Consider the following 26,299-nt stretch of genomic DNA (forward strand, 5'->3'; position numbering starts at 1 on the left):
CTGCCGTCTCAGTGTACTGACTTTATCTGTGCAGCAGGCAAGAAGAACCCACTGTGCTACAGCAACCATGAAGTGAGGGTTTGGGGGCCCCTGTGGCACCAAGTTTGAATCCTGTAGTCTTTCTGGATTGTGGGGAGGCACAGAGACTCCCAGGGGAGGGGCTGCATAGCTGGAATGGCAAGGTCATCAGCCAAGCAGAAGGACACTGGATGAATCAAGACTGACAATAGCTGTAAACCACTAGTTTGCCCACCCTGGCATATACCAACTTGACATAAATTCTGCCAATGACCAAAAATAATTGAAAATGAGGTTAAAGCTTATTAAATCTTAAAAAAAAAAAAAAAAAAAAAAAAAAAAACACCTGGGGAATGATTTGCTAAAATGTAGGGTCCAGGGCCTGAGGAATTACTTGTAGGGTCCAGGGCAACACCCTCAAAAGATACTATAACTCTGGGTGATTATTTCCTTTCCCCAACACCCGAAGCAAAGAAATCTACACTTTAACAAGCTCTCAGAGGGATTCTGATGTAAATTGAAATTTTAAGAGCCATGGCTTTGGTAGTTTCATGTGTGTCTCAACTGATTTGTAAACTCTTTCAGTGCAAGAATTGCTTTTTAATGCTTGGAAGCTAGCCCCATGCTGAGCACATAATTAGAGTTTTCAGTTTTTAGTGTCAGGAGCTGGGGATTATTCCAGTTCTGGGGCTGCCTTGGATGTGGGTTTTAGTCTCCTGTATAATCTTCATCAGCCATCTCCATTCTGAGTCTTACATTCAGTGCTGCAGTAAAGTCCTCACAAATGAAGCTTTCAGATAAGACCCCAACCTCTCTTTCCACAGAAATGCTGCTCTTAATCCCATCCTATATGGTCATTCTGGAGTAGTCACTGCCTGAACATGAAGATTAATAAACCTGATTTCTGTTTTCAAGGGACATCATGTCTAAGAGATGGGAGGGATAGGTACACAAATAATTACACCATAACCTAAGTATATAAGAAATATAGAAACACTGGCAGAGTCGGGAAACTTAATATCTGGGCTGAGTTTAAAAGAAGGAGTAGTAATTAATTCAACCAGGCAGCGAAGAGCAAGCCAAGCAAGGGAACTGCATGGGCAAAGGATGGGAGTGTCAGTCAATATGGTTTATCAGAGAATGGATGGCCAAGGGCAGGAGATGGATGAGAGAGAGTGCTGAGAACAAGGCTTCCTCTTGGCCCGGGGTATTCCAGTGGGGAAATGGAGATGCTATGGGTAAATTTGTGAAAATAGACTCTTGAGGCCATCCATGTGCTTGTCTCTGTTTGCTCAGAAAAAGTTGATTCTTGATGGAAAGGCCACAGCCTCTCTTGCTTTCTCAACCACAGCAGCTTCCTAAAGTCTCCTGGGCTGCAGCCTGGATCCTGGCTCTGTCTCCATGTTGATTCTAAGGCAGTAAACTTCAAAGGGTTTTGACGGCCACCCCCCGATAAGAAATGAACTCTATGCTGTGACCGACACATACATACACAGAATATAAAATTGAAACACAATTTCCGTGAAATAATGCCTCCATTATCACCTGTCATCCATTTTGATATTGTGTTTTTCTATTCTAATCCATTTAAAAAAAAAAAAAAAAAGAAAGGTTGGGTGGGATCCACTAAGTTGATATCAAGATCCAGTGAGTCACCACTCACAGCTTGAGAAACCCTATTCTGGGACTCAAATCCTAGTTTGGAGGTGTCAAGAAGCAGCACACTCCAGTGGCTAAGAATATGGACTCTGGGGAAAAAAACACCCAATTCAAGTCCCTGTTCTCCCATTTACTGCCTGTGTGACCTTGCCAAGTTACTTACCCTTTCTAGACCTCAATTTTTTTTGTCTGCAAAATGGGATGATAAGAGTACCTACCTCCTACAGGTGGTGTGAAGATAAGTGAGATAATATAGATGTAAAAGTCCAGAAAAGTGCAGGGCATCTAGTAAGTGCTGCTTAAGTTAGCTGCTGCCATCATCATCATCATCATCTTTGATCGTCCTGTTATCTTACTTTAAAATAAAGCTAAATAATAGTACCATTGGTGAGAAGGAAAAGAAAAAAAAAGGCTATACCAAAGGGTTTATTTGCAAAGCTGTACAAAACTACATAGTGTGCAGAGCAGAGTAGGAAGAGGCCCTGCGATCCGGTTAACACAGGCAGCCCCTGCACTCATGTTTGCCGGGGAAGGGAGGAGAGGAGCTTCTTTTCCAGCCATGGTTCAGTGTCCTGGAGACCAAGACTGCTGGGTCTGGATGCCTCCTTTGCCTTCTACTAGCAAACAGTTTATTTCCTTGCTCGCATTTTCTAATCTACCTAGAATCTCAAACTCCCAAAGCATGGAGGAACTTCTGCTATGGTCTGAATGTTGCTGGCTCCCCCAATGCACAGGTTGAACCCTAATCCCGACACTACAGACTTAAGAGATAGGGCCTTAAGATGTGAAATCATGAGGACTCCACCCTCATGAATGGGATTAGTGCCTTAAAGAGGCTTGAGGAAGCCCTTTTGCCCTTTCCTTATGCCATGTGAGGACGCAGCAAAAAAGTATCATCTTTAAAGCAGATGGCAAGCCCTCACCAGACACTGAATCTACTGGTGCCTTGATATTGGACTTTCCAGCCTCCAAAACTGTGAGCAATCAATTTCTGCTATCAATGACCTAGTCTAAGGTATTTTGTTATAGCAGTCTGAATGGTTGTGACTAAGACAACTTCCTTCTTACAATGCATCTTGGGGACCATATTAGGATGTGAGTTCATTGAAAGGAAGATTGAGTTTCTTTTCTCGTCAATTTAGTGCATGCTATCCAATCAAGATTAGCCCACAGGGGGGATTTTAAAAAACAAAAGAGAAAACCTTTCAATTATGCCAAAGCCTGGCATGATTCAACCCACCTCCCCCCGGCTCCAGACGCTCGAATGGCAAAATTAAGGAAGCAAAGGGGCATCTGCCATCAGATGGATGAAAGCCAGATTTCGAGAACTTTTTAACAATTACCTAAAGGACACATTTGGGAAATAAAGCACTGGACACTTGGAGTCAATGTTTCATTGGTCATGATGATCAAAAAATGATGGTTCACACACACACACACAGACCTCATCCCACCTGCTGCAGGGCGGAAGCGACACCTCTGGTCCTCACACACCCTCTGGCTGGGCTCTCTGGTGCACCCTGCAGCCGCTGCCCCACCCAAGACTCTGTCCTTCACCCTGAAGTTCTACTGCCCTGGTTTTCATCTCCCCTCAACACGGTACCTGGAGGCTCAATGTCCAGGTAGAGATGTGAAAATCAGATCTGTGCTGGGCAGGGTTGCAACGTTCTTGAGCTCTTCTCCATCTCCCTTTCCCAAACTCTCTCCTCTCCCCTCTCCCACCCCATCATTGTTCCCCGGAAACAAATAGGATGGCTTCACTGGTCAATTCTTAACATGTACAAACACCAAAAGCAGAGGAAACGCCCCTTGGCCACCCCCCTCCCCCCAAACCCCAGTGCTGGGAGTGCAGCCGGCGGGCGAGGCTGCCTGGAACGTGGAGCTGCTGGAGCTGTCCGGCTGACCTGGAAAGTTCTTTGGCCTCTAGGCTTTACCTGGAGGCCTCTTCCTTCAGCTCCTTGTTTTTCCTCACCTCCTCGGCATGCTTGTCCTGGAAAGGAAGGGAGGGAAAAGGGCAGGTCACACAAGGCTGCCCCGGGGACAAAAAGGGAGGCCAAGGGGCAAGAGAACCAAAGGCAAAGAGTGGCCACCACAGGCAGTGAAGAGCTGTGTCTGCAAATGCATCCTGAGAGGGGCAGAAGGTGGCAGGTGAGGCTGGCAGGAGGCAGGGGGTGAGCCTACTGGTGCTGCCCCAGGGAGCTCAGGGGCCTGTGGGTGTCAAACTGCGGCAGGGGCCCACCTTACAGTGACCCTGGGCACCCCCCCAGCCTCTCCCTCCCTCACCTGGCCATTCTGTGGTTTGGATTAGATTGTATAGCTTGACTTAATATAAGGAGCTGCTGGGGGTAGTTTGTGCCAGAGGAGCAGGCAGAACAGACAGGCCTCACTGCAAGCATCTCCTACAAGTCACATGCACTTGCCTGCTGCTTCTAGTTCTCATCCATCTCCTTTGCGAGAATTGTCTTATCCCTCCTGGTGAAAGATGAGGACTCTTTGATTTTACTTTGTTATTATTTAAACAAAAATAGAGATGGGATCTGGCTGCGTTGCCCAGGCTGTTCTCTCACTCCTGGCCTCAAATGACCCTCCCACCTCTGTCTCCCAAAGTGCTGGGATTACAGGTGTAAGCCACTATGCCCAGGTGTGGACTCTTAAAGTACAAATCGACAGAAGAATTTTGAAAATGTTGCCCAACTCCAGAAAGTGGACTTTCTTACACCTATCTTAAGAGAACCTTCTTTTATTTCACAGGGTAGAGCAGCCAAAGGATGGTATCTGCCTTCCAAGGCCCGTCTGCAGGAGGATCTTGGCTGGCTCACTTCTCCAACCAGGCCTCAGTTCTCTGATCGTTAAAGAGAAGGGCACAGACAGGAGGCTCTTTCACCCCTCAAGTTCTGTGATGTTTAGTGTTCACCTGCTCACTGTGCAGATTGCTGGGTTCTCTATTAGACGGTGACTTTCCTGTGGGCAGGGACCACATCTTTCTCTTCTTGGTATTTCCCAGTTTCTACTATGGCGCCTTACAGATGGCAAGCGCTCAACAAATGCTGTTCCTCCCAGAGCCTGGCACTATCACATCCAGATGACAGAATCAGCCTGAAGTAGACCCACTGAGACAGCCCAGTTTTTCAGGATAAACTATAAACTACAAATCTGTCCCTGCAGACACCCTAGAACTTTCCGTGGCCTAGGAGTGAGGAGTGGTGTGCACAGGGCAGGGGTTCCCAAACTTTGGTATGTATCAGCATGACCCAGAAAGCACCATCCCTAGACAACCAGGGTTAGTATTCTGGGGAAGGATCCAAGTATCTGTATTTTTGAATTTCATACCAAGCGAGTCTGGTACATGAGGTAAGTGACCCACACAAACACTGGCATAGCAGGCTTTGTTGAAGGTGTCCGTGGCCTGGTGCACAGGTGGACAGGGCAGAAAACATATACCCAACTTTCACCCAACCTCCTGCCTCCACCAGTGGGTAAAGGGGAGAAAGGGGGCCGAGGTCCCAGAGGGATGCTGCCCCCTCAAATGTCTGCTCTGACATCACACCTCCCTGAGTCTACCCTACCTCCACAGCTATCACTCTACAATATGGACCTTTCCAACCTCTCTGCCTCTGAACCTGCTGATCTCTCTGCCTCTGAATCTACCTCCATTCTTGGGTGAGCTCACTGGGCAGAGCCCTAGGTTCTGCACTCCCTTTCCTTGGCCTCCAAAGTATCTCTTGATGACAAAAGGCTGGCAGGACAATCATGGGCTGGTCTCCCTGAACCACTTGGACTTGGAGCCAAAGAGCTGAGTGCTAGTCCTAGCTCCACTGCTTATTAGTTTCGTGACCCTGGGCAAGTCATTTGACCTTTGTTGACATGTTTTTCTCATCTGCAAAATAAGGATAACACCTGTCCAGCTTGCCTCAGGGACTTGTTGTGAGGATACTGGCGAGAGGAAATGAAAGTGTTTTGCAGAGTCTCTCACGTGCTATATCCTGGGTTGGGTGGAGCCTCAGTGATTTGTTTTGGGTCTGGTCTCAGGGCCATGCCCATCTTAGCTCAACCCCAGGTTTTTGTTAAGAGTTTGCTCCAGGTCATCCCTCCATAACTGGGGAAGCCTGAGGGCCGACCCAGATCACCTCCCTCCCATGTGGCACTTGGTGGAGGCCTTGCCAAGTTTCGCAGACTAGTGCATCAGAGCACAGGGGCTGCCTCGTGCTGGCCAGTTCCAGGGCCTATGCAACATTCAGACCCCTCGTGAAGAAACCAGATCCTTCTAGGACCTGTTGCCAAGGGCCTGAGACTCTAGGTGGATGGGCAGGAAGGAGCGGGGACCACGCTGCTCACCATGGGACGAGGCCACCGATCAGGTCCCGGGAGTCACCGCGCAGCAGGCGGTTCCTGGAAATAAAACACAGAGCTGGAGCTCTCCCAGGAGCTGCAGGAGAAACTGGGGCGGCCTTGAGACTCAGGAAATGAGGCCAACGTGTTCTCAGCAGAACGGGCTGATATTCTGCTGACACACAGAACCAACCCCGGCCTCATGTTTCTCATATTTAGGTGACACCGTTCCATTTATTGACAAAAGGCAACATTGGAAGGACCTTTGACTCACTGGGTCTGTGTCAAGAGGTTTAGAGAGAATCATGTTTCCTGCTCAGTGGGAATATCAGCTCATCATACCCATGACTTAGAGCCGAGAGCTCAAGAAAGCATCTTTCCTTCCACTGAATTAGTCCATTCAGGGATGAAGCTAGGAATGCACACCTGCTTGTCTATCTCTACTCCTTTGTATTAGATAGGCTTCTTCTGGAGAATCAGACATATACTCTCCCTAAGGCAATGAAGGATTTTAATTGTGTAACTGTGCAGAATATCCCCCAAGGAAACCTTGAGTCTGGTTCCTGTTTCTTGCCTCTGACTTCCCGGATCATCCTTTGGAACTCTCTAAGGATCCTGCCTAAGAGAAAGATCCCAATTTTTGCCCGAGGCTGCTTCCTGCCTGAGATGATCAGTAGGTCCCTGTGTACTTGCTGCAGAAGGAAAACAGCGTGTCCCAGGAACCTCCTCTCTAGCCAGGGACCCCTCACCTTCTCTTGCAGCCGTTCCAACATGGCAGCGAGGTGGGCCTCCCGGTTCTCCTTATTGGATTCCATCTTCTGGGCCAGTTTTTCCTTAGCCATCTTGATGAAGTTGTTGTTTTCCTCAATGGCTTTTTGGATCACCTCTCTCTCATGTTCCCGTTTCTCTGCTAGGTGTTTCAGGAGCTCCGCTTCCTGGTACTGGGGAAGCATAAAGGCAGAAGGGGGCCCTTCACAGTGAGTGCGCTGGGGTTTGTTTTCACCATCATGGCTGAAAAGCTGCACACCTGGAACACTCGCCTCCCTGGACCTGGTCCCCAGCACATTAGCAGGAAGCAAGGACATTTCCTAAATTCTCCCCACCACTTTCAGAGCCTTCCATATTCTTTGATTTTTTTTTTTTCCCCAGCCTTTTCCTAAATACCTTCACGGCCCTTTTGCTCATTGCCATCATTCATTCATTCATTCTTTCATTCATTCATTTGCAAACCCTAAATGATCTTATACTATGTGCCAGGCACTGGTCTAACAGCTTGGGGTAAAAAAAAGTCTCATAGAGATAAAACATATATAAATCACTAAAACCCAGACTAGTGTAGACATATGCCTTAGGGTGTAGACAGGATGCACTGAAGGAATTCACGATAGGGGATTATTTTCTGATTGAAAGATGAAGAAAAGTTACACGTAGAATATGGCATCAGAATCAAGCCATGAGAATCCGTAGAAGACACAGAAGGCATCCCGGGCCTGGGGATGCACTACACCATGATCTACTCTCCCTCCTCCAATGAAGAAGCTCTTTCCTTAATTCCCTAGCCTTTCCCTAAATCCTTACTATTTGTCAAAGTCTTATTTTTGCCACCATGCATATAGGGCCACCTCTTGGAGGAAGGTGGTGCAATGTCCTATCCCCCTAACCAAACTGTGAGCGCCGAGAGGTCGAGGGCGTTTAGTTCTTTGTTTCCCTCAATGGTGCCTCATTCTCCACCGCACACTCGGGAGATGCTCCCTAAATACTGCAGATTGGTGATGAGCTTACCCCAGCTCAGTTCCACCACCTGTCTTCTCCACCTCCCTCCCCTTTATGCTGAGAGGGAGGAAACAAGGAAGGGGCAGCATGTACCTTCCTTCGCTCCTCAGCCGCTTCTAGTTTCTTCTGGATCTCTTCCAGGGATGGGTCTCGCCGCCTGGGCAGGGAGGCGTTGAACTCGGGCACCCCATCAAAGGAGGGTGGCTTCAGGATGACTTCGAAGGACTGGCCCGAGGTGCATTTGTTCAACTCGATGACTTCCATGTCGGAAATGACGCACCAATTCAGGTCCACCGTGTCTGCTACAGAGGGTAAAGAAGGGGTTGCTCATGTCCTGAAGAATGCACAGGCACCCAGCCAGCACGCAGCGCATGCGCACGGAAGTGGGCGAGCGGGGGCCCCAAGCAAGCTGGAGACTGGGGTCTGGCTCAGTTCTGCACCCTAGTACCTAAGGGCGATGGCCTCTGACGGGGCTGAAGGAGTTTGTAGCCACAGTGACGCTTCAGCCCCCAAGAGTAGGGGGCCCCAGGCAATGTGATTTCCTACGACGCTGGCTGCTTTTGCCTTTGCTTCCCCCACCAGCCTCCTCTGACTGCTGAGCTGCTCAATTTATCATCTGTGGTGACAGGCAGGGGTGCATTTCAGCCCCGCCCACTCCCGGCCACTGCCCATCTGACGCTCGGCCTGCGGAACCCCTCCGCTGCCTCCCTCCTACCCTGCGCTCTTCTTTCTCTCCAGTCAGCACTGTCTTTCCGCTGGCTTTCATCCTTCCTCCTACACTGTCTCCCACACCAGCCTAGACAGAAAAAACAACCTCAGGTCATCCGAGCATGCCTGTTCCTCGGTGCCAGACCAAACCAAACCCATCCCTGCTTCTAACCAGGACATTAGGAGGTGACCTGGTCCCCGAGCACCCCTGGTGAGGACGTGGCCACCCAGTGCTCCTTGCTGGTGTCTTGGGGCTGTCTGGGCTACAGGCCCCACACAGCATGGCTGTCACAGAACTTCCTCTTCCCACCTCTGGACTCTCCCAGAGCATTCTCTACCCTTCCCAGAGGAGACCTATTGACCTGGAAACTGACTCACATCGTCTCATCTTCTCTTCTGGTCTAGATGTTCCCCACAGGCAGAATCTCTGTCTGGCTCAGCTTTGCATACCCCCCAGTCCCGATTTGCTGGACGAATGCACAGAGGTGACAAGATCCAGTGCACTCTGGGGGCGCCTGATGCAGACCTTTGTGGCCTCCCCCTAGTGCCCAGGCTGCACCACTGCAGCTCAGACCCTCAGGCTCACTCGCTGTGATTTCATCGGCACTGGGAAGGAAACTGTGTCTGGGGATGAGAGTTTCACTGAACTGGGGTCGAGGTGCAGGACCCATGAGGACAGGACACAGGGCCCCCCGCCCCTCACTTTCCTGGCTGAGCCTTCACTGACCTTCATATTTGTAGGAAGACTTATTCAGAGGATCGGCCAGGAAGCAGGAGCAGAACAAGGAAACCAGCGGAAGCTCCTTCATCTTCTCTTTGTAGGCTGCGGAAACATCAAGTCAGGTGAGGATGACGCCTCTTCTAGCCTCAGAAGCCAGCGTCCCCGCGGGTCTGGGGCTCTGAGCAGCCCAGGGTTCCACAAAGGCACTCAAACCACGCAGACCCATGCCGAGGCTGGGGATCCAGGCCTTTTGCCCTGAGCCGTGCTGTTCAGGATCCCTGTGTGGGATTCGAACCCACTCCTGTCTCCTAGGGAAACTTGAGCCTTCCAGAGCATCAGATCCTTCTCCACAGGATGTCTCCTTCCCTTCCAGACCAGAAAGCAAAATGCACTCATGGAAAGGTCCCAAGCAGCAGTGCCTCAGCTCTCTATCCCCCAACATCTGCTCCAGGACATTCGGATTCTTTTTCTCCAGGACACAAGAGACCCACACTCCATTCTACTCCAAACACTTGGCAGCGCTGGCCTGCGGGGTTAAGGAGCTAGATAGGAGGGGGCCGTCCTCACCACCATCCCTCTAGTCTGCCCCTCATAAGGTCAGGCTGTGAGCCTTCTCTGATCTTTCCAACACAGTGCACAGAGCCTGGGGGTCGCTGGTGTCCCCAAAAGTTGGAACATATCCCCCCACCTTCTAGTCTATCTGTGTTTGGGATGTCAGGGGCCAGAGCTGCCCTGGCTCCTAAAAGTCCCTCCCCTACTGCCCTGGGGCCCGTGTGTCTGGCTGCTCCGACTACAGCCCTTAGCTGACCCCTACCTAGCACAGTGCAGGTGTTCCCCCCATCCTCATTTCCTTGTACAATTTTGTGTTGAGATGAGAGTCTCAATATGTTGCCCAGGCTGGACTCAAACTCCTGGGCTCAAGTGATCCTCGTGCCTCAGACTCCTGATATCAGGGACTATAGGCATATGCCACTACACCTGGCTTCCTTTTACAAATGTGAAAATACATGTAACTGCAAAAATAATATATAGGCATCATAAAGTCTAAAAAAAAAACCACATATACAGATGAGCAAAAGGAAGAAAATCTGTGACACATCCCCCACCACTTGCTCAACTTGTCGCTTATGGTGACAAGCAGTGGTGTGCCTTCTGCCACTGCCTGCATGTTCCCATGCCTCCCATCACTACCTGCACCGCCCCCCCCCCACCCCGTGTGCTTCCTGCCAGCTGTGTACTTCCCTGCTTCTGTGAGTACATGTTGGGTGAGGGCAGAGGGAATAACCTATGCCCCATCACACATGGTTTTTGTACCTACCAGCAAGGGTCATGTTTCTGGGATCTGGTGGCTGAATCTAACTGAAAGTCACAGAGTGGGTCTGTCACCAGCTTAGGACGCTGTTGCCAACCTGAGAAAAGGGGAGGACAGGATTTTACCATCGATGGATTAGACAGGTTATTCTCATAAGAAAGGTCTTTATACACTGGGGAGGGAATCTCAGGGGTACCTCATTTGCGCTTCCTCCAGGCCCTCTCCCCACCAACTCTTCCTGGGGGTCCCCCACCCCACCTCCCTCCCACTTGACACTAAACAAGCTCAGATTCCATGCACTAATGATACTTCATAACTGGCTTTCCAATCTCAAGCCCCCCAGCGCATGCAAGCACGAGTTTCCCGAAAACGTATGGATCACGGGGTGCTCATCTGTCTCCTTCCGTAGCTCAAGAACCTGGCGCAATTCAAGGGTTAGAGTGAGAGGCAAATCCTCTGGCAGAATCAGCTGGGAGGCATTCATAAAATAACTGTGTCCTGAACTTCTCCCTGCATACGCCCCAGAACTCTTTGGGCCAATTCTGACATGGGATGAGAAGGAATTGGACATAGGATGTTAGCAGGCCTCTTCAGATACCTCTCACCTTCCCTTTCCCGAGATGACTGACCGAAGCTGTGTTTGACCCTATTTAAGACAATCCGGGACACAGGAAAGAAAAACATTAAGGAGTCCAGTCGTCACCATGGGGCCAGCACACTGCCAGAAATCAGCATGAGGAATTGCTGTGGGGCACAGAGATAGGGTTCCACACCCCCGGAAGCCTGGGAGGGGTCCCTGGTGTCGGTAGCACCTGAGCGGTGCCTTGAGGATGAGTTAGAATCAGACAGGAGCTAGCAGGAGGGCATTCTACAAGGGAACATCATGGCCAAGGGTCAGGGTGAGAACACCACTCAGTGTCCATGGGATCAGGTCGAGCTGGTTGACACTAGACCAGAAAGTGGGAAGAGGAGGGGGCGGGGCAGGAGACGAAAGAGGAGAGGCAGGGAAGGAGCAGATCTGGGAGGATCAGAAGAGTGGAGGTGATTGGAACCCACGAAGGCTACTACCAAGAGAGTGAGGAACGGCCAGCAGTGAGTGGCCATCCTCAGGACCATTTGATCCTCGGTCACCCTCTGTGGTCACTGTGCCAGGGGAGGGTGGCGAGAGCCAGCAAGCTCACTGCCTGCATTCTCGCCAGCCAAAGAGACTCTGAGACCCACTTAAAGCCCCTTGCCTTTCTGTGCTGGCTGGGGACTGGCAGGAGGCGGCAATGGGGCAGTGAACTCAACTCTGGCTTTAGGGCTAGACCAGTGTGCGGTCAAACACAAGCATCACCTCTCTTACCAGCTCTCACTAGTCTTTTTCTCCATCTTAATTGTGCACAGAGCTGTACAAATTAAATGAGAAAAGCCCATGCATAGCATCCAGCAGACAGGAAGCGCTGAATAAATGTTAGTCTCTTTGCCCTGTATTTTGCATCAGGGCTGCTACCAGGTGCCACACGCCCGCTTCAGAGCCATTACCTCTGGCCCCGCAAGTAAGGACTGTTGTTTCCATGTGCAGATGGGGAAACTGAGGCTCGGAGGGTTTATGTGCCTGCTCAGGATGATGCAGCTAGCAAGTTAGAGTGCCCATTTGAACCGAGGTCCAGCTGGACTTAAAGTGCTTTGTTCTCCTTGTTCTCGTTGTTGTGCTTTGGAGCCAGAGGCCCCTGTCATTGCAGCACAATGGGTCTTCTTTCTACAGAACTAAACTGGTCCTGACCGTACCAGTGAGTCCCTGAACAGAGAGGCAGGCCTGGTGCCTGCATGCGACTTCCCTGGTCATGACACCCCATCCCACAGTCTCTGCTCATGGCCAGGCTGACTGACAAGTCACAGTGAGTAAGCCCTTGCCAGAGAGGCAGTGGCCTTGGACTTCTACCTGGAGAAAGGATCAGAAGTGGAAGCGCAGATAGGTGGAGGGGAGGTAGAGAGGGATGCCTGAGAAAGAAGGCAGACTGAGTAGGAGCAGGCAGTTGGAGTCATGGAATGTGCCCCCAGCCCAAGCTAGAAATGATGATAGGACCCTGTGCTCAGGGAGCACTCTACACCCACCACATTATCCTAGTCAAACTTTAAATGAAGCTGGCTTAAGCTGACAAGACAGCATCATCAGCTTTGCTTTCAGATGAAGAATCTGGGGTTCAGAGAAGTTAAGACGCTTGCCTGAGGTCACACAGCTCTAAGGGTACAGAGCTGAGTCTAGTCTCCAGGTCTCTCAACTTGAAAACTCTTCCACTACAACCAGTGGAAGAACTAGATACTCACTAACGCTTTCTCTTGTGGTCCTAAGGACTCACAGAAAGCCAGCCTGGCCTGGGGATATGAGTTAACTTTAAAATATGTAGTAAGTGCTTTCTACATGGAAGGACATGGGCTAGGAGTTTTAGGAACACAGAGAAGGTCGGAAAGCCAGAGAAAGACGACCAGGGCAGGAAACAAGAGATGTTGTAGAGGTGGGCAGAGGTATGCATGGTCATGGTCAAGGGATTTGCAATGGAGACCTCTCAGTGTTACAGGGTATGGACTGCATGTTAAAAATGTGTGTTTACCGAGCAGCTGCTATGTGATAAACTCACTTCAATTTTCACAATAGCCTCGTAAGGTAGGAATTACTATCCCCATTTTATAGAGAATGAAATTGAGGCTCAGAGAAGCTACGTGCTTTTTCAAGGCCATTCAGTACAGTCAGTTAAATAATGTCCCCTACATACACACATCCTCATCCTAACCCCCACAACCTGTGAATATGAGCTTATTTGGAAAAAGGGCTTAATGAAGGATCTCAAGAAGAGATCATTCCTGCTTGCCTGAGAAAGCCTCAAACCCAGTGGCAAGTGTCCTTATAAGCGAGACAGAGAGAAAAGAGAAGGCCATGTGCAGACAGAGGCAGAGATGGGAGCAAGGCAGCCACAAGCCAAGGAATGTTTGGGGTCGCCAAAACCTGCAAGAGGCAAGGACAGATCCTCCCCTGGAGTCTTCAACAGAGTTCAGTCCATTGACATCTCAGCTTAGAACTTCCAGCCTCCCAGTTAGTGGTAATGAGATACAGTAGCCCCGGGAAACTAATGCCCTCAGGAAGTACCTAAGCCAGGGCTCAACCCCATGGTTTTTTTCACCTCAGGTACTAGCATTCATTCATGGGCTGACTTGTTCCTCAAGATGATCTGTGTGGCTGGGCGCAGTGGCTCATGCCTGTAGTCCCAGCACTTTGGGAGGCTGAGGTGGGTGAATCTCTTTGAGGTCAGGAGTTTGAGACCAGCCTCACCAACATGGTGAAACCCCATCTCTATTAAAAATACAGAAATTAGCCAGGCATGGTGGCACGTGCCTGTAGTCTCAGCTACTAGGGAAGCTGAGGCAGGAGAATCACTTGCTTGAGCCTAGCAGTCGAAGGTTGCAGTGAGCCAAGATTGCGCCACTGAACTCCAGCCCGGGAGAGAGCGCGAGACTTCATCTCAAAAAAAAAAAAAAAAAAAAAGAGTGATCTATATACTTGTGCCTGGGTCCATGGGGCCCTTATAAATCCTCATGCCAACAGTCACATCATTTCTTTTGCACTCAAGACCCAAAAGATATGCCCGGGGGACATTCTGAGAAAGGACACAGAAGATAAAAAGGTGGGAAGCAGAGAGCACAGAGATGCAAGGAGTCTTTGCCACTGGGTGGCACCAGCCATGGCAGGAGACCCAACTTTATTCTTAATAACCTGCAGCATCTGTGCCCAGTGGGGCCGGTCACATGTGCCTCCCCAACACCTGGCCTGGTTGTGGGATGCTAGGTTGTCTTGTGGGGTTTGTTAAATGGCCATGGTCGTGTTACCATGCCATAGCAAAATACAGCCTACAATGGAGCAAGGGCCACCAAACCTGTCCTGTAACTGTCAAAGAAGGACAGTAAGGGTGTTATGCCCAAGGTCAGAGCACACAGAGTGCCAGGGATTCAGGTGGGCACGATGAAAATGAAGAGACAATAGAGGCCATAGGAGGCATGAGGCCAAGAGTGCAAGTCCTCAATGGGAGATTCTAGCCAAGATGTCAGCCAGCAAAGCAATGTAAGGCAAAACCCAGTGCAGAGGCAAACCTCCATCCCCACCCCTTATGTGTTTTCTGTTAGGTGAAAGCCAATCCTAGCCCTTCGATTTCCCCTGAGGAAGACCAGGAAATTCACTGCACCCAGCGGCAACAAAGATCAAAAGAGCCCCCTCTGGAAGGTCAATGTGGCAGTCATTCAGTCAATATCCAGAATGAGAGCTAGAGCTCAGGATGGCAGGCCCTCCAGCTCCTGCCTGGGGCTCACTCTCAAGCACGTCTGATGGACACAGACTGGTTGGTCAAGAGCCAAGGTCTCCCTGTGCGGCTCAGCCCCTGTGCTGGCAGGGATTGATCCAGCAGAGCAGGTAGAGAGAGGACTCAATTTATTTACGTATTCATTTGTTTAGTAAATTCTGTGCCAAGCCCTCTGCTAGATCTTCAGATGGCAAAGATTCGAGTGTGGCCTCATCCCAGGCTGTGATGAGGTTACTATGCAATTGAGGTTCTGCAGTGCCTATCACTTTGCAATGACTCTGAACCTGACTGTGTGCCGGGGATGTGGACCGGGTTTATTCAGGAACACAGGAGGCCCATTGGGCTGCATGCAGGGTGCAGTGGGACAGAATGCTAGAATAGGAACTGGAAGATCACAAAGCCCTCCAGACCAGTGAAGGACTTTGTGCTTTATCTCCCACCCAGTAGGAAGCCACCGATATCTTTTGAATGAGGGGAGAAGGGAACAGTGATGCTGACAATAATAGCAATAACAACAACTACCATTCTTGGGCAGGAAAAGCACAACTGTTATCTCATTTTTCTATTAGGTTCTTGGAGAATGAGGACATTGAATCTCAGCAGTTAAGTAAATTACACCATCACACAGGTAGGTAGGGGCAGAGCTGGGATTTAGGTCCTCATGTGTTTCACTGGAAAGCCTGTCTCTGTCTCTTTAGGTTCTGCTTCTAGTGTAAAAATATTCATCTGGCAGCATTCGTTTGGGGAAAAATTTAGGAGGGAAAGGCTGGCAGCCAAATAGCAGTATGGGTACAAAGTGTGGGTCGGACCTGCTGGATTGAGTTCCACTCTGAAGTTTTCACATCTCACCCAGCACTATTTTTCCATTTACAAACTGATCCATACATTTCCCCCAGCACCAGCATCTAAGAGTCTGTACAGAAAAGCAAGGAACCAGAGCTTTTTGTTGATGGCTTGAACCATTAGCATAACTGTTAAGAAATAAATTAGTGGGTGATAATCCCACCAAGCAGAGAGCCAGCCATAAGGAAACACGGAATGAGTAAGTTTTGATTGGAGGCAGACATGGCTAAGAGTGAAGTTGTAGGCTGTTGACTGAGGAGGGATCTCACAGTGGGATAGTGGGGAGAAAAAGGTGCTTAAAATGACGAGATCAGAGCCCTCGATTTCACCCAGAACATTTGAATGTCAGAGATGGAGAGAAAAGGCAATCACAAGCCCGTGGTTCTCAATTCAGTGCAGTCTCACTCCCAGAAACTACACGGGACCTTTCAACGGTCATGAGACTGAGGATGCTACAGGCATTTAGTGGGCAAGGGCTGTGGAGTCTAAATGTCTTGCATTGTACACATCAGTTCCACACAATAAACAACTGTCCCTTCCAAAATGCCAATAGCCTCCTTCCTGGTGACCAAAGATTCTGAGGTCACGCAGAGAACTCCTGGCAGAGATGGGATGGATTCCAGTGTCAATGCCCTTCTCCTTTATACTTGTTCCTTCTCTGCCCCTAAACACCATCCTGGATGAGAGGGGATAGCCCACATGGTCACCAGAGCAGCTCTGAATGAGAAAGTGGATATGCAGAAAGGAGGCCCCAGCAGGGCACTTGCTTGCAACCCACACTCCAAGGCTTTCAGCTGATGTCCAGGTAATTCAGCTGATGTCCAGGGGCAGACAGAAAAGCACCACGCTCTCAGATGACACGTGGCCACCTGCTGGGTGCACGCCTGACCTCTTAGTGCCTCTGACTGCCCATAGGACAGAGTGAACAAGCATTTTATTGGTCACTGGAAGAAATACCCCAAGAATGCTTGCAGGATGTGGTCTATTTTTGAGGGATAAGCAGATAATGCATGTCCCAGTGGCTTGAATAGAGTTGTACCTGGAAAGGGTTTCAGAAGACAAATCTAGAAACTCTGGCCAAGAATCAGGATGAATACTTCATGGTTGTGGGGGCAATGAATTCTGACTAAGGTCCTCTAGCCACAAGCAGTACAGGAAGGTGGTTCTTTAAGTCTGTGCCCTATTGCCAATCTTCTTCAAAATCCAGTTGAGGTTATATATTTACCTGAAGTTAGCTGCATAAGCTATCTAAATGCCACTTTATTTGCTTTGGGATAGAATCATGTCAGCTCAGAACAGTGCCCCTGGTTATTTCATGCTGATCAAAAGGCTCTGATTGGCAGCCATGTGTCTTCTTTGGGTTTAAAATCAAAAGGAGATAAATTATTTTTTCATGAATGTGGTTTTCATTCTTTCTACAATATTTATTGAGTATTTAATTCTGTGCCAAGCCCTCTGCCAGATCCTAAAATAACCACAGGAGTTTTTGTCGGTGGGAAAGTAAAACAGGTCCCTGGGTGGGTATCTAGAGCCATTGGAGCCTTTGGAAGCTCTGCAGATGCTCTGCAGGCCTCAGCATGGTCTGCCACGTTAATGTGGACCATGCCATAAAGGGAGAAGGAGTGGGAATTAGAGCACAGACCAAGAAGGAACCAGTGAGACATACGGAGGGAAACTGGGCAAAACAGAACAGTGTGTGATTCACTGGGTCTGGGGAAATTGGCATTGTTTAATCACCTCTTAGGCTCTTGCTTCCAAGAGCATCAAAGGAAGAGATGATGGGTGTCCCAGAGGTCAAGCTCTCTGCTCATTCTGCAGTCCCAGATCACCCTAGATCTGCGCTCAGCTCCTTTCTCTGGATTCATATTCTGCAGTTTGTTATCCAAACTCTCGAGTTGCCTGAAGCCCATCATGAATCAGGCCAACCAGTCCCAGGCTCCCGCCTTTTCTGATCTGTTCTGTTCTCCTGCCTCCCACTACCAGCCTCTGACAGCAGGACCCTAGGGGAGTGGACACACAGCTCTCAGTTTTAATTGATGGAAAGGCCAGCAAGCTTTGGGCTTCAGTGGGGAGGGATAGGTATGCCTATGTGTGTGTAGGGAATGGAGTGGGAGCACTCATATGTGTGTGTAGGGGATGGAGTGGGAGCACTCACGTGTGTTAGGGATGGAGTGGGAGCACTCATATGTGTGTGTAGGGGATGGAGTGGGAGCACTCACGTGTGTTAGGGATGGAGTGGGAGCACTCATATGTGTGTGTCGGGGATGGAGTGGGAGTGTTCAGATGTGTATAGATGTACATACACACATATATGTGTGTGTATATGTATATATACACATATGTGTGTGTGTATATATACACACATATATGTGTGTGTATATATGTATATGCAGAAGAATTAGCGTGACAGAAGATAAGTTCAGGGGCACGGACTTCCATTCTGGGCTGCTGGAGAGTGTGCGAGGCATGTGATCCAAGCGCCATGTGAGGTCCTGGGTTAAAAGCACATGAAGGCATCAATATATAGGGCAAGCCCTTTTAATCTTACTCCCAATAACAACAATGTAATTGAATAATGCTTTATGATTACATCTATAGGCATATGTGCATCTTATAAGTAATGCTTTAACTACAAACATATTCACATTATATTTTAGAAATTCTATGTGACAGAAAAAAAGAAAATAAATCCCTGTTGTCTTGCTACTTTATGCTATTGGCATTTTCTTCTAGGTTGTTTTCCCCTCTGTCTACTATTTTTACATAAGCAAGGAACCAGGGCTTTTACAGAAGCAAGGGAATCTACACTAAAAATGTTTTAAAGATAGAGATGGGGTCTCACTGTGTTACCCACGCTAGCCTCAAGCTCCTGTGCTCAAGTGATCCTCTGGCCTCAGTCTCCCAAAGTGCTAGGATGACAGGCGTGAGCCACTGTGTCTGGCCAGGGCATATACATTTTATCATTTTATTCCCCACACCAAATCCTATACACACTTAATAGATCATCAATTTAGGTAAGTGACTTGATTTGCCCAAAGTCATACGAGTAGAAAGTGGTAAAAATGGAATTTGAATTGAAATCTTCTTATATCAAAGCCCATGCAATTTCTGATAAAGCTCCATGCTATGTCCTCATATCCAAGGCCATCCTAGATGTAAGTGCAATGGATGATTGCTGATGGCATGTGATTGAAGGGCAAGCGAATACCCCATATCAGCCTGCCTTCTATGAGTGCATTCCATGCTTAAAATTCTCACCATTCTATCTATCCTTCAACTCAGGCATTGCCTCAGAGAGTCCCTGTTAAAATGCACACACCTGACCCATCAAGTGTACTAAATTAACTCATCTTCATATCAGCAGAGGACAAGCAATGAAACTTGTAGAAATTCCCAGAGGTCCAGCTCTCTGCCCATTCTGCAGTCCCAGAGTTAGTAGGAGCCATGGAGCTCTCTGGAGTTTCCATTCCTCCCTCTTTTCAGAGGAGGAGACAGGGAGCCCAAGAAGTGCCTTGCCTGAGGTTTCAGAGAGAACAGAGCCAAGCTTCTGGCCCACATTCAACTACACTGACAGAAATTCCTTATCTTTTGCAATATTGCTCTTGTTTTCTTTATTCTTTCATTCTCCAATGCTTTGTAAATTTTATGTATTACTTTTAATTTTAGCTTTATGTTAAAATCTTTTATGTCTATATTTCACTACATTAAGAATGAAAGAGTATCTAATGATTTTATTTGTGTGAGATGAAAGGTTTAGCAACAAACCTCTCCGTACAAACCTGGTTTTGTCAGAAAGATCTGGATTTTCAGTTCTGGATTATCATTATTAAGTTCTTTCTTACATTATTCATCCAACAAATATTGATTGAGGATCTACTGTGTGCACTATATAAAGCACTAGGGATACAGTGATGATCTTACAGACACATCCCCTAGCCTCAAGATGTTTGACGTTTGCATTGAGCTTTATAAATATACCAATTTTAACTAGGCAATGGCTCTAAATTCTGGTGTTTTCTTTGCTTATGACCATCATTGACACCATGTAGGGTTTTTTGTTTTATTTTATTTCTTTAATTTGATAATTTTTTTATTAGCTAGAGTACTTGTCGGAGTAATTGTTTTTCAGAAAGGGATCATGTTTTGTTTTTGTTTTTGTTTTTGAGATGGAGTCTCCCTCTGTCACCCAGGGTGGAGTTCAGTGGTGCAATCTCAGCTCACTGCAACCTCTGTCTCCCTGGTTCAAGCGATTCTCCTGCCTCAGCCTCCCGAAGAGCTGGAATTACAGGCATGCGCCACCGGCATGCCCGGCTAATTTTTGCATTTGCAGTAGAGATGAAATTTCACCATATTGGCCAGGCTGGTCTTGAACTCCTGACCTCAAGTGATTCGCCCACCTCAGCCTCACAAAGTGTTGGGATTACAGGTGTAAGCCAGCATGCCCAGCCCATGGTTTGTTTCTTAAGTCCTTATGCATCTGGTTTGATGGCAGGTGCAAATGCTAGACAACCCTGTCCAGGATCAAGAGCTGAATTGTGTTTGTGTTGTGGGCAGTCAGAGCCTTCCTGAAAGGTGCTACCCTCTATCCAACTCTTTCTGCATACTCAGTGTGAACTTTTCTCTCTCTAGTCTGGCTGTCTAGGCACAGACCCACATGGTCCACTGACACTCTGCTCATCCTCCCCTACTGGGTCTTTCATCCTGGATCTGAGCTCAGCTCCTTTCTCTGGATTCATACTCTGCAGTTTGTTATCCAAACTCTCGAGTTGCCTAAAGCCCACCATGAATCAGGCCAACCAGCCCCAGGCTCCCACCTTTTCTGATCTGTTCTGTTCTCCTGCCTCCCACCACCAGCCTCTGACAGCAGGACCCTAGGGGAGTGGACACGCAGCTCTCAGTTTTAATTGATGGAAAGGCCAGCAAGCTTTGGGCTTCAGTGGGGAGGGATAGGTATGCCTATGTGTGTGTAGGGGATGGAGTGGGAGCACTCAAATGTGTGTGTAGGGGATGGAGTGGGAGCACTCACATGTGTGTGTAGGGATGGGGTGGGAGCACTCATATGTGTGTGTAGGGATGGGGTGGGAGTGTTCAGATGTGGGGGTTCGTGTGTGCATGCATATGTAGGTGGGAAGGGGGCAAGTGTGCATGTATTCATTTGTCTTCCTAGAGGGACTAGAGATGTAAAACTCTGAAAAAAAGAAAAAAAAAAACCAATTTTCAAATGGCAGGGAAGAATTTTTGGTATCCATCCGTCCCTAAAGAAAAACAGAAAAAGCAACCTTTCCCAGGCTGTCACATCTCTAAATACAGCAAATGCTAATTTAATAAGCAAACCAAATTATACATGATGCATGTTTATTTCTCAAGCTTAAAAAAATTGATTGGTTCCCTAAGTGGCATTACAAAAGTTACACTTTACATGTTGTATAATTCCCCAAAATTTCTATCCCTCCTCCCACAAAAGCAGTTTCATTTCTCCCCATCCGTGTCTTCAAAATCTCTGGGAATTCTGTTTCCAAATGAGAATCTCCAGGTAAGTATGAAATAATATAAAGGTATCAGAGGGAGCAGGGGAGATAATCTTAGGGGTTCTTGAAAAATTAAGCCTTTCTTTGATTATGATCTTGATAATTAAATATCTTATTATTTAAAAGCACGAGCACAAAAGATCTGAATTTTTCCATTCCTTCTACACAGTTGGTTTAATATAGACACTATTCTCCTCCTTTCTTTATCTCTCTCTTACCTTCCTAATTTCTTTGTCCCATGTTCCTTTTCCCTGCTCAAGTACCCTATTCTCTGAACCTCAATTTGTCAATCTTTGTTGCTCTATTTTAAAAGTCATCAATCAGCCCACATCCCCCTACAGGAAAAATGTGGTTAAAATGGCCCAGTCCAGTGAAAGAAGACAGTCATTTGGCCCTTGCGTTTCTTTGATTGAACTAAAGTGAAATCTAGCTATTAAGCAGCCATCCAACCAAAAATGCAGGACACTTCCACTGTCCCTCCACCTCCAGTCGACAACCTGGCCAGTATGGACAATATGAGACCAAACTTCTCCATCTTTGATAGGTCTTTTAGAATGAAGTAACTCACTAAAGAAGGACAGCTTCCCATAAAAAACAGTATTTGGATTTAACTGCAACTTAAAGGCACTTATTTTTTGCCTGGGAATAGGGACACACAGTGTACAACATGGATAAGCCTTGAGGACATTAGGCTCAGTGAAATAAGCCAATCACAAAAAGACAAGTACTGATTCCACTTATCTGAGGTACCTAGAGGAGTTAAATTTATAGAGAAAGAATGTAGGATGGGATTTTCCAGGGGCTGGGGCATGGGAGAATGGGGAGTTAGTGTTTAATGGGTATGGAGTTTCAGTTTTGCAAGATGAAAAGCGTTCTGAAGATTGGATGCACAACAACGTAAACCTTAATACTACTGATATTTACACTTAAAAATAGTTAGAATGGCAAATTTTATGTTATGTGTATTTACCACAGTTAAAAATTAAAAAAAAAAAAAGGTTGAGTATCTACTGGGAGTTTTTCATAGGCTTGTAGTCTCAGGGTTAGGAGAGGTAATTAGAGGTCACTTAGCCTAATGTGTCTCAAACTTTTTTGACTGAAACTCACAAAAAGTGCTACATTGTATATTATGATCCAGTATGTATGTGTCATGATACGGACATAGACACATATGTATGATTATGGATACAGACATATATGTACATTTGTACAGACAAATATCACATAACTGATATGTAACTGAAGACAGCATAGGAAGCATTATTTATCCTATTACGTGAGATGTGCTCTAATTATTTTCTGCTTTATCTTATTTCATTTTATTAAAACAAAAAACCATTTACAATCCATAGATTGATTTCATAGTGTACTAATGGGTCTCAGCCTGCAGTTAAAACACTAACCTAGACCAATCCCTAACATAATGCAAAAACCTCCTCCAAAGCCTCCCTGGTGGGTGGCCATCCAACTTCTGCTTGAATGCCTCCAGTGTTAGGGAACTCACTCCCTACAGGGCAGCGTGCTCTATGGTAGACCCATCTAGCATTTTCAGATCCTGCTCACTCCAGAGCTGTTCCAGGAGTGGCCTGGGTGGAGCTGAGAATGCCAGGAGGGCTGGGACCAGCTGACAGGTGCTCAGTGGTTTCCAAGTGGGGTGAAAGTACAGCTCCTAGCAGCAAAGTGGAGGGTTGGGGTGAGCCGGAGACTAGGGCAGCATTGCTGGGAAACTGTGGCTTCCTTCTGTGGAGCTGCCGATCAGACCTTTTCCCCTCTGCCTTCTCACTGCTCCAGCACTATGATTATTTCCTCATCTGAAGGATGATCTCATTCCCCTAGCACCCGCCTGTGGGAGAGGTTTCCTCCCCCTGGGAGGTGGGGGGCTCAGCCTCAGGTTGAGACAGATTCCCTCATATTCCCTCTCAACCTCCCACCCATCCCTCAAGCCTCAGCAGGCCACCTCTGGCCATTCCCACCTTGTATTCTCTTGGTCTTGAGACGAGGGGTATCCCTTCCCGGGGTATTCAGACAAGGGCGCATGAACATTCCTAACCTCTCCCTCCCACCCCCATACACACACACACACACACACACACACACACACACACGCACAGAGCATTCTGGAGACCTGCCCATGTTCAGGACAACAAGACTCCACCACACCTGATTGTGTCTTCCTGGGAGAAATAAAACAAAGACAGCACCACCACGTGGGGAAGGCTGGCCGCTGGACATCAAAACCCTGGGTCCCAGGATGAGAAATTAATGATGCCTAAACTCCTGGCGAGGGTGGTGGGCTGCATAAGGAGGGGGGGCTGGCCAGGGTCCCAGTCAGTGGCCAGGGCGTGGCAGTTCTGGGTGTCTGCAGTTTTCAGCTTTGGAGCCAGCCACCTCTGGCCAGGTAGGATTAGGCTGACCTCAGGGTGGGGCGGGGCCAGGAGGAGGTGATGATCTCATTGCATCCTGAGAACCAAGAGAAAAAAGTAACCCGTGCATAGAGCTGAAGGAAAAGATGGGTGATAAAAATGGGAATGGGAGACAAGAAAAGCTGTGTCTGAGGAAGAAAAGGTAAAAACACAGGAGAGCTTCCCACTTGAAAGGGATCTTCAGGTCACAGCCAGCTGCAGGGGCAGTCAGACTTGGCACAAAACCTTTCTCTCTAAGCAACAAAACATTTTTATGCAGAAATAACTCACCGTAGCATCTGACAATTCCCACCCATCCTGCCTCTCCTGAGCTCTGGAATAAAAGTGGCACCTGGAGCCTACCCTCACCCCTTGGCCGAGCGCCATTCTTTTTGCCTCACCCCCTTTCCCCCAAGATCTGACAAAGTTTAAATGATTGAGTAAAACCAAAGGTGACACAATAGGTGCTAGGCCCCTCGCTTCTCCCCACTGTAGCTGCTGTCTTGTTTTTTCTTTTGCCTGAAAAGCCTCAAATTAGTTGCATTTTATTTCTACTTACGTGCAGTCCAGTTAGAAGCGAGCTGCTCTCTTCCTCACTCCCTCAATTAGTGGTACCCTGGGCTTCTCTCAACATCAGCACCACTGCTCGCTCTCGCCATGACATCACCTCCAAGCTCTGTGATTGGCCAGCAGTGGGTTGCTTGGCAATTGGACAGTCTCCTCTGGTGGAGCAGGGATTGCCTGAGTGAGTAACTCTTAGCAGGCCAGGGAGTGGAAGATGATGTCAGACAAAGAGCCTGCTTTCTCTGCTGCCTGTGGAGCTGGAGAACCAGAGGGGTGAGGGCAGAGAGGAAGAAAGAAAGAGGGAGTGGTACAGGGAAGGTTGGGGGGAAGCCACAGCTTGTGAGCTGAGGGGATAATGAATGATTTCCAGAATCTTTAGGTCCTTTAAATCTGGGGGTGAGAGAATATGGAATCCAGAGAAGAAATAAAAAAGAACAGATGAACCCTAAAAATAGCTTCCTGGAGGGCTTGGTGCCTGTTTCCAGCTCTGTCAGAAGGGCTGGTGGGTTTGAACGATGACTCAGAAGGCGGGGGGTTGCAGGGACTGCAAAAACCCTAGGATTGGGAGCTGATGAGGGCCCTGCACTGGAGTCTCTGGAGAGTAAGGCTTCCCTCTGGCCACCTTTGCAAAGGTATCAGCCACATCTCTGCTGACACTAGTGGGTCCTCACTGCCCCTCCCATCCAGCCCTCCTGGGCCTTCCAGAGGGAGCCACAGGTAGGAAGGTGGATTGGTCATTACACTGGTGATTCCTAAATATGGTAGATTTTTTAAAAACTTCAATAGGTTTTTGGGAAACAGGTGGTGTTTGGTTACATGAATAAGTTCTTTAGTGGTGATTTCTGAGATTTTGGTGCACCCACCACCCAAGCAGTGTACACTGTCCCCAGTGTGTAGTCTTTTATCCCTCACTCTCCTGCCACTTTCCCCCAAGTCTCCTAAGTGTCCATTGTATCATTCTTATGCCTTTGCGCCCTCATATCTTAGCTCCCACTTATGAATGAGAACATGTGATGTTTGGTTTTCCATTCCTGAGTCACTTCACTTAGAATAATGGTCTCCAATTCCACCCAGGTTGCTGCAAATGCCATTATTTCATTCCTTTTTATGACTGAGTAGTATTCCATGGCATATATATATATTTTATATATATATATGCTTTTTTTCTTGTCTGCCAACTTTATTAAAATTTGGATGTTTCCTGATGTGGCTAACAAGAAGAATTCTCAGGCATTCACAGGGTCACCAGTAATGGCTGCCATGACCAATTACTGCTGTTATCCATAGGTTAGGGATAGAAGAAAATTTTCTTACCTGACATAAGCAAAATCTCAGGGGCAGAAAATGAAGAGTGTATTCTTGGCACAGTAAATAGATTTTTTTGGCACTCAAATATCTTTTGAATATTGACTGAACAAAAATGTGAAATCAGTTGTCGCTTTTTGAATCTTAATAAATTCTGCTATGAATGGATTTGAAATTAATCATTGTAGCACAAATAATCCATTTATAAATTATATTTGCTCTAGTATTTGTATTTTTATCTATATGATTTTCCCATCATAAGTGCTCAATAAATACTGGTGAAATAAATGAAATAAAAGTGAAAAAAGTCTTTCTGTATGCATAGAAATTTGATTCATTTATGAAGGTAAAAATATAATTTTAGCAGGAAGATGGAACAGACTGCATTAGATGGTATTTGAACTTCGTTTTATGCTCTTAACACTTGAGCCCCCAAGTAATCTGTGATATTTGACATGGCATTACTTTACATCTGTAGTACTGTACTCTGTAACTGTCTTTTGCCATCATTAAGCTTATTATTTATTAATAATCTGAAAAATTGGTGTATATTGGGTGTTGAATAGAATTTAACAACTTGAACACAATTGTTTAGCAGTAACAAACAAATATGATGTCCAGAAACACAGAACAACAAATGCACAGTCATATACAAAGCATAGCAGGTAAACACAGAATCCAGATTTCAGTTAATGCAGTGTGCTGACTGTTTCTATATGCTTTACAATATACATGACACTATGAAGAAATATATAAGTATAAGGGATTAAGTTATGTGCGGATCTGGGATTTTGAACCAAAGTCCT

At 47.4% G+C, this 26,299-nt stretch overlaps 1 protein-coding gene across 6 annotated transcripts; it reads right to left on the reverse strand.

Moving 5' to 3' along the window:
* Positions 1-2,084: 2,084 nt before the first annotated feature.
* Positions 2,085-24,698, reverse strand: STMN4 (stathmin-like 4). Of its 6 annotated transcripts, XM_011983861.1 has the most exons (8): positions 24,184-24,698; positions 10,527-10,617; positions 9,215-9,310; positions 8,495-8,575; positions 7,873-8,081; positions 6,756-6,947; positions 6,013-6,066; positions 2,085-3,667 (listed from the first exon to the last, which is right to left on the reverse strand). In XM_011983861.1, exons 2-7 carry the CDS (start codon positions 10,537-10,539, stop codon positions 6,046-6,048), a joined length of 612 nt encoding a protein of 203 aa, XP_011839251.1. In that variant the 5' UTR covers positions 10,540-10,617; positions 24,184-24,698; the 3' UTR covers positions 2,085-3,667; positions 6,013-6,045. The 6 variants fall into 6 exon arrangements, with proteins under 6 accessions (XP_011839251.1, XP_011839250.1, XP_011839254.1 ...); XM_011983860.1 differs by lacking the exon at positions 6,013-6,066; XM_011983864.1 differs by lacking the exons at positions 6,013-6,066; positions 8,495-8,575.
* Positions 24,699-26,299: the final 1,601 nt, after the last annotated feature.

The sequence above is a fragment of the Mandrillus leucophaeus genome, unplaced genomic scaffold (genome assembly GCF_000951045.1).
Source record: "Mandrillus leucophaeus isolate KB7577 unplaced genomic scaffold, Mleu.le_1.0 Scaffold256, whole genome shotgun sequence".
Classification (NCBI taxonomy): Eukaryota; Metazoa; Chordata; class Mammalia; order Primates; family Cercopithecidae; genus Mandrillus; species Mandrillus leucophaeus.